Source organism: Caenorhabditis remanei, chromosome I, assembly GCF_010183535.1.
Source record: "Caenorhabditis remanei strain PX506 chromosome I, whole genome shotgun sequence".
Taxonomy (NCBI): domain Eukaryota; kingdom Metazoa; phylum Nematoda; class Chromadorea; order Rhabditida; family Rhabditidae; genus Caenorhabditis; species Caenorhabditis remanei.
This window is the reverse complement of record NC_071328.1, coordinates 10103006-10111256: the sequence shown is the minus strand read 5'-3', so window position 1 is coordinate 10111256 and position 8251 is coordinate 10103006. Positions and strand designations below refer to the sequence as shown.

Below are 8251 nucleotides of genomic sequence, written 5' to 3'. Positions count from 1 at the left end.
ACTAATTGTGAATTCTGTCATTCTTTCCATTCCCTTTCTCTTCTTCCAACACGACGACGTCTTTCATTTTTTCTTTCCGCGTACACGGAATGACTCCAAACGCCGCGCGTAGTGTATCCGTATCAAAAAACAATGCAAGCCAAAAAAGGGAGAAGTATTGGAAGTGAGTAGACGCAGAGCTCGCCACCCGCTTCTTCATTGTGAATGCGGCTCACACGACGACGTCGACTAGAGGGACTCGCCACGAAACACACACATGCAGACCCACAATACTAATGGAGTTAGGCAGAAGAAGAAGAAGAAGAAGAAGAAGAAGAAGAAGAAGAAGAAACGGGAAAAGATGAAGAAAAAAGGAGAAAAGGGATGTGTTTCTCACGACGGCGAAGGCGTACTTGCTGTTTTGAAATGAAAAGAAACTAAAGTAATAGTGAGAAGAAAAGTGAAGATCATAAATATGAAAAGGATTTATATACGGAAAGATATACAAAGAAGTATTCAAACTTTTGAAGGAAAACACTTGATGAATCTGGGAAAAGAGGGAAGATCTCTTTCTATTCGGTAAATGGAATAGAAGATGTTTGGATCTATTCAAGTTTAGGATTTTTGGTACTTTTAATTGCACATAAATTGTTTTATTCAGTGTTAGCTACAAATATATATTCTTATTTGCAACTTCAACTGAAAAAGTTATAGGATTTTAACGAATCATTTGGTAGAGATAGAAAAGTTACGAAGAGAGAGCTTCTTTTATGAGCACTCCCAGAACAGTTACACGAAGTTAATGGGAAAAAAGACTAAATTGCATGACAATAGAGCTGATAATCTTAAAAACAAATCTCCAAATTGTTCCTATGTTCCATAAAACATTTGAGGATAATCCAAAATATTCTCACACCGCAAACAATAATTGTTTTCGACAGAATCTCTTCGCCGGATTTACAGTGACGTTCCTCGAATCAAACCAATTTTATATTGTTTGGTACCTCACGTACTCACTACTAAAAGAATCCAATATTTCTGCAAAAGGAGTAAAAATTGTTTCCCTTCCGAGACATTCTGCTACTACCTTCACATCCATTATTGGGACTAATTGTTAGTTGTGTCGAGGAAGCAACATGAGTGTGCACTCTAATGAATTGCCAAACCAAATAAAGTGAATGAATGCCCTTGAGGCAAAAACTTCTTTTTATTTTCTAATTAGAGGGACAATCAAAGAAAAGAAAATCTCATTTGAATTGGGAAGTCGACCTCATTTAGGAACGAGCGATGCGAACACGGCGAACCTTCTTGCGACGGTATTGTGGTGCAGCTGCAGAGGCGGCGGCTCCTCCTCCGGCTGCTCCTCCGTATCCTCCTGCTGGTGCAGCAGCTGCTGGAGCTGGAGCTGCGGCTGGAGCTGGAGCTGGTGCTGGTGGTGGAGCAGCAGCAGGTGCTGGTGCTGGAGCTGGTGCAGGTTCAGCTGGTGGTGGTGGGGCAGCAGCGGCTCCACCGTATCCTCCTGCTGGAGCGGCGGCTGGAGCTGGGGCTGGAGCTGGTGCTGGTGCTGGTGCTGGTGCTGGTGCTGGGGCTGGTGCCGGAGCCGGTGCCGGAGCTGGTGCGGCTTCTGGTGCTGCGGCTGGGGCAGCCTCGGCAACTCCGGCATCTGCGCCTCCTTGATATCCTCCAGCATCTCCGCCACCTCCTCCTTCAGAGTATGTGCTAGTTCTTGGTGGACATGGACAATAAGCAGCATCTGGTCCTGGGGCTCCATCGGTTCCTGGGGCTCCAGCTGCTCCGTCTGGTCCTGCTTCTCCGTCCTTTCCTGGTGGTCCGGCTGGTCCTGGTGGTCCAGCAGGGGATGGTTGAGCGTATGCGTCTTCTCCGTTTGGTCCAGCTGGCCCTGGAGGTCCAGGAGGTCCTGGTGGTCCTGGTTGGTTTGTGCTGGTGGTTCCGGCGGCTCCTGGTTGTCCGTCTGGTCCTGGAGCTCCTGGTTGACCATCTGGTCCTGGTGGTCCTGGTGGTCCTGGTGGTCCTGCTTCAGCGTATCCAGCTCCCTCTCCATCTGGTCCTGCCTCTCCATCTGGTCCTGCTGGTCCAGCGTTTCCGTCTGGTCCTGGTGGTCCAGGGGGTCCAGCTGGGCATGTAATGCAGTTTCCTGCAGCTCCTGCATAAGTGTCAGATGCTCCAGCTTCTCCGGCTGCTCCATCTTGTCCAGCCTCTCCTGGTTCTCCATCAGCTCCAGCCTCTCCTGGTGGTCCTGGTGGTCCAGCTGGGCATCCAGAAGCTTGAGCAGCACATTGACATTGTCCACCTCCAGCTCCAGCAGCATAAGCTTCTCCACCAGCTGGGGCAGCTGCAGCAGCAGATCCTCCAGCATATTGTCTTTTGACACGTCCAAAAAGTCCTTCGAAGGCAAGTCGTTCAGTTGGTGATTCGACACGACGAGCAACCATCATTTGAGACCAAGCATCGTTTGCTTTGTGCTGAAAGTTAAGTTAATGGTGGAGTCATGTATCCCTTCGAACCTTGAAAGCACTCATATCATCAACGAATTCAGTCTCAAATGATTGTAAATCACCAATGATTGACACCATCGACACAATTGAAGCCGTCACAAGGACTGCCGCCACAGCGGTTCCAGCCGACAACGCATAGAACGTGCCGCTCGACATTATCTGAAAACAAAGGAATGAATAAAAAGAACTGGTTCTCTTCCAGATGGGAAATTAATCACAATGAAATTAAAATTACCTCTTTTCAAAGTATACAGAGAGTAGAGACGGTCGAGTATGAATCAAGTACCAATTCCTCGTCACTTCCGCTTTTTATACTAATTCAATTTATCTTTCCATATAACTTTTACCGCTGGAAAAACACCGATAACGGTCCGTGAATACAATAACAAACATGGAAATAGTGTATGAAATGGAGAGACGCAGAGAATGAATAGTTTCGGAGATGGTAAACGAAACCAGTTGTTAGAGGGGTAGATTGAATCGCAGAACGAACATAAACTGCAGTTGTTTTTTGTGAACATGAAAGAATTGCCACTTTCACTTATCAGGAACTGTTGACTCATGACTAATTTGGATGTTTATATGATTAGAAATGATAGAGAAACATAACGAGAATGGGTGGTATAAAAGGAAAAAATAATTGTGAAAAAGGCACTTCATTCAGCCACCACAGCTGATAACGACGTCTATCAAAGGTAAATTTTCGAACTATTTTTTGAGGTTTCAAACTATTTTCGTAATGTTTTGGCAGCTTTTCATTCTGAATTGAGAATCTTCCCAAAATTTTAGGTTAGCTAAAAATATAATGCTGCGTCCAAAGTAACTTTTTCGCGGAAAATCCGCGCGGAAAAAGTGTCCAAAGTAGCCATTTCTTTTCCGCGTTTTCCTCTGCGCCTTTAAGCTAATCGCGGCGAGACCAGCGCATTTTTTAGGAGGGAAAGTTAAATTTTCGAAATTAAATTTTTTTTTGAATTCCCTCCAAAAAAGTGAGCTGGTCTCACCGCGATTACCTTAAAGGCGCAGAGGAAAACGCGGAAAAGAAATGGCTACTTTGGACACTTTTTCCGCGCGGATTTTCCGCGAAAAAGTTACTTTGGACGCAGCATAATAAAATGCCAATGCTGTTCAAGATTAAAACTATTAAATTTCCAGATGTCGTCGAGCGCTTCATTTTATGCGCTGACCGGTCTCACCGGAATCTCCGCAATCATCGTTGCCGGAGTTGTCTTTTCCTACCTCTCTATTCTTGGAGACATCAATCAATTTGAATCTGATTTCTCGAATGATATGTCTGTGTTCAAAGTGAAAGCGAATGATGCTTGGTCTCAAATGATGGCTTCCAGAAGAATCGAATCTCCAACTGAGAAAATTGCTTTCGAAGGACTATTCCGTGTGAAGAGACAATATGCCTCTGGAGGTGGAGGTGGATATTCTGGAGGAGGTGGTGGAGGAGGATCTGGTGGAGGTGGAGGAGGATATGCTACCTCCGGGGGAGGCGGAGGCGGAGGTGGAGGTGGGGGCGGATGCCAATGTGCTGCTCAAGCTTCTGGATGCCCAGCAGGACCACCAGGACCACCAGGAGAGGCTGGAGCTGATGGAGAACCAGGTCAAGCAGGACAAGATGGACAACCAGGATCTGCTGGACAAGCCGATTCTGGAAGTGCTGGAAAACAATGCATCACTTGCCCCGCTGGACCACCAGGACCACCTGGCCCAGATGGAAATGCTGGACCAGCTGGTGCACCTGGAATGCCAGGACCAGACGGAGAGGCAGGAGGAGCATCTCCACCGGGACCACCAGGACCACCAGGAGCCCCAGGAAATGACGGACAACCGGGAGCTCCAGGTCAAGATGGACAACCAGGAGCACCAGGAACATCGATTGTCAACTCTCCAGGAGGTCCAGGACCAGCTGGACCACCTGGACCACCTGGACCTCCAGGACAAGATGGAGGAGGAAGTGCCCCACAACCAGGACCTCCAGGACCACCAGGACCACCAGGAAACGACGGTCAGCCCGGAGGTCCAGGACAACCAGGAGGACCAGGACCAGATGGTGGACCAGGAACTGATGCTGCTTATTGCCCATGTCCACCAAGAACTCAAGGAGGAGGAGGAGGAGAATTCCCAGCTGGAGGAGGAGGTGGAGGGTACTCTTCTGGAGGCGGAGCTGGTGGAGCATCTGCCGCTGGAGGAGCTGGAGGATATTCTGGAGGTGGCGGAGGAGCTGGAGGCGGAGGAGGAGGAGGAAGCGGTGGAGGATACGCCGGAGGTGCCGGTGGTGGCAGCTACAATCGTCGATTCCATCAATAAACTTACTTTTTTGGAAATCGAAATTAAAGATTCAGTAAAAATAAACGATTCATTTGTAAAAAACGAGTTACCGGTATCTTAAATACACATAAAATTGAAACAGTTTTGTGAGGTTTTGTTATGCTTCATGAAATACGGGCGGTGCAGTTTCTGATCGACTTCGCCTACTTCGAAACATTGAGGCAGCTCTTCCACGTGATATTTGATCTTTTATTTCTTTGAGATCAAATGGAAGAATTGTTGATTCTTTATGATCTTTATGTTGTTTTAATGCTGAATTTTGTCGTGTTACAGATGCTAGTCTTCTTTCGATATCTGGCTCATTTTCCCATGCTAATTTACAAACATTCAATTGTTCTGATGTCACTCGATGCATTGATAACCCTTTGATTTTTTCTCTGAAATTATATGATTCATTCGTATACAGCTTTCAGACAACTCACCTCAAATGACTCATATCATTTCCAGATTTTCTTGTTCTAAATAATTTGAATCCAGTCACAACGTCTTCTAATTCTTTCTCATGCATTTCCTCATTCTTCTTCTTTGAATACATATAATCTCTTCGTTTTCTTGAAAATGCAATCCATCCAATTTTTGAGAGAAAAAGAGACAATTCAATGATTGTAAATACAGACATTCCCATGAACATTCCCATATTTCCTCCGATATCCGAAAGAAGTTCAGTCAGTGACATTCCACGTTTTTGAATGTATTCAGTATATGACATGTCTCGAAAGAAAACATTCACCACTTGGAAGTTTGCCCTGCAAAAGAAAAGTTTGAACATTCAATACCGTTTCATTTCTAGGAGATCAACAGTTTGAGCGATAGAGTTGTTTGTTGAAATTTTAAATCAGATCTAAAGTTTCTATTTTATGGTTGACGGATTTTCGGTACGAGTCTAGATCAGCAAGATAGTTTGCAAGCTAAATCCCAGAAAAACTTTTTGGTTCTTCTAAAACTTTCACCTAATTCGGAAACACCGAAAACTTGACATCGAAGTCTTTTTCTACCAAAAATCGTCATGGCCAGCTATGAATCCGTTCAAAAATTTCGTTCAACATCTAGAAAGAAGAGACAAAAAAACCAACTTCATATGTTGAATTCTCCAATCTCCTTGCTTGCTCAACCACATCAAAGCTCCTCTTGATAATCCTTTTCCATAAGAGTTGAATGAATGATACACTTGACTTTTACATTCAACCCGACACTCTTCACATGTTGGCATTTCAATATTAAACGTTGTTTGGTTCACGACTTTTTTCATTTTTGTATCCATACATCGGTATGTTTCGTATGGAGTGCAGTCATTGAAACCTGAAATAGGGGATTCGATTGAAAAAACAAAAAGAAAATCTTACTATTTAAATGATTATAAATCGATGGAGAACATCCACATAACTTCTGGAAATATTGTGCTTTGCAAAGAGTTGAACACATTGCAGCAGTATATGGGAAGTTGTAGTCATATCCTGGCGGCCAGTTATCAGAACAGTTTCCCCATGCACTCGATGATAATAATATATATTTAGAACTGGAAAGTGCAGAATAAACTACACTATCTGGTGAAACAGCAATCCCTTCCGAGGCCAGAAATGGAATTTCTTCAGATGGATGAACGTAAAATCTGAATCCGTTTTCGAATGCACTTGAGAATACTGGAGTGACTCCATCTGTTTCCGAATCGAACTGTTCTTCCAAATGAGAATCCAGAATTATTTGTAATCCAGCAGCAATCCCTGGTTCTGTTTGCATTTTCATCCATGGTTTATCACTGCTTTGAACGTTTAATGTGAAGCATTTTCCCAAGTCGGAGAAGATTGGGGTCGCATATTTACAACAATCGAAACGACGTCCTCCGAATGAACACATTTTGAACATGTCTCCACAAGAGAATCTGAAAATATTAGTTATTTGAAAAAATATATGTAGTTTCTTATTGCTTTGTCAGAATTATTTGAATTTAAAGTTTCCCAATTAAATCGAAAATTTGAAAACCTGACCAATTTCTTGTTCACAATTTGGTGGTTCCTAATTCATTTTTTTCCAGTTTTCCAAAGTTAGAATTAATATTTATCGGCAGCAGCAGCCAGTTCAAAAAACTCACCCCGCATCCATAAAGAATCCATCAGCTGTGAAATTCGGATGGCTGGCAACATACTGTTTGTATATGTTATCTCCAGAATGAAGTGACGGTCCACCAGCTCTTCCATAAAGTGTCATTGCATCACTATTGAACATCATCAAGTAATCAAGTAAATCATCCGAAAGATCTTTGGTACTGTTGAGTGCTAAAATCAATCATTGATCACTTTGAAGCATTTCTAGTTTTCTATTTGAAGAGTAAACTGAGATGAAATAAAAAACTAACTTTCCACATAACTCCTTTTTATTGGGTTGAAACTACACACTGTGACACGTGGAAATTGCATTCCTCCCTCACTTAAAAGAAATGAAACCTGAAATGGAAATGGTCAAAAGTAATTGAAAAAGGGAATGAACAAACTTGAGATACTGTAGGTTTTGAGAGAAACATATTGATGAGTGAAGTGACTTGAGTGAGTAACATTATCATTGAAGCTATCATTATAAATACCCAAAATACAAATGACCATTTCTTTCCGTTGTATATCCGTTTTGGTCCGTGGAGTGTTGTCGTATCTTGGAATTTTTCAATTATTTTAACTAAGAAATAAGAAAAATCTCACTCGAAAAATGTTCGGATTCTCTCGTAATAGATGAAACTCCTTCTGTATTTTTGATTTTCCTCAAATGTGCAACTGGAACATCAACTATCAACTGAGACGCTCGTTTTGAAAATGGTTTTAATTCGGATAGAAATGATCCTTTGCTTGCAGATGGTCTGGAAACGAATACTTTGTTTAGATAAACTCATTCTCTGAATCAAAAAAACTCACTTGATATTTGGCAAATCTCCAACAGTTGAACAGGAGGAAGAAGGGGAATTCGAGATTTCATCATCAAAACTATCAGACTGGAAATGGACCTGAAAGCGAAGAGAAATGAGTTCTGTCGAACTTTAAACAGTATTCATGATGTCAGCAGGACATTTCTTATCTTTTCTGATAATTCAATTGTCTTTTTTTCCTTTTTGTCAACTGTACAATTTGAGTCAATATTAGTTTAAACTGTGAATGGGAATATATTGTTAGGAGTGAATGTACTAAAAGGAAAACATCAAGTCAAATATAAACCTACTAGACATTCCTTACTAGTAGTTAGTAGTTATTTTATTTTTATTTATTTTATTTTCTGTAGGAATCAGAGTAGACAATAAAAAGAGTTCGGAAAAATCAGAAACTTTTGATTTGAAAAACTTACAGATTCTCTTTTATTCCTAGTTGATCTATCATCTGATGCCGGACTTTCTTGTTGGACGAATCGTCCCATTGGTCCGTCGTTATATAGAAGTGAGTGGT

The 8251-nt window shown here is 42.4% G+C and overlaps 2 protein-coding genes across 2 annotated transcripts; one reads left to right on the top strand and one right to left on the bottom strand.

Annotated features, from left to right (window-relative positions):
- Positions 1 to 1266: 1266 nt before the first annotated feature.
- Positions 1267 to 1656, top strand: GCK72_002163 (uncharacterized protein; the record flags this gene model as incomplete). The annotated part of the gene is made up of 1 exon (XM_053723290.1): positions 1267 to 1656. The coding sequence occupies one exon, from the start codon at positions 1267 to 1269 to the stop codon at positions 1654 to 1656; it is 390 nt and encodes a 129-aa protein (XP_053591935.1).
- A 2941-nt stretch (positions 1657 to 4597) lies between these two features.
- GCK72_002162 (uncharacterized protein) lies at positions 4598 to 8222 on the bottom strand (the record flags this gene model as incomplete). Its single annotated transcript, XM_053723289.1, has 11 exons — positions 4598 to 4783; positions 5155 to 5206; positions 5252 to 5575; positions 5903 to 6128; positions 6173 to 6708; positions 6919 to 7102; positions 7183 to 7270; positions 7318 to 7472; positions 7520 to 7674; positions 7730 to 7818; positions 8154 to 8222. 11 exons carry the CDS (start codon positions 8220 to 8222, stop codon positions 4598 to 4600), a joined length of 2064 nt encoding a protein of 687 aa, XP_053591934.1.
- Between the last annotated feature and the right edge of the window lie 29 nt (positions 8223 to 8251).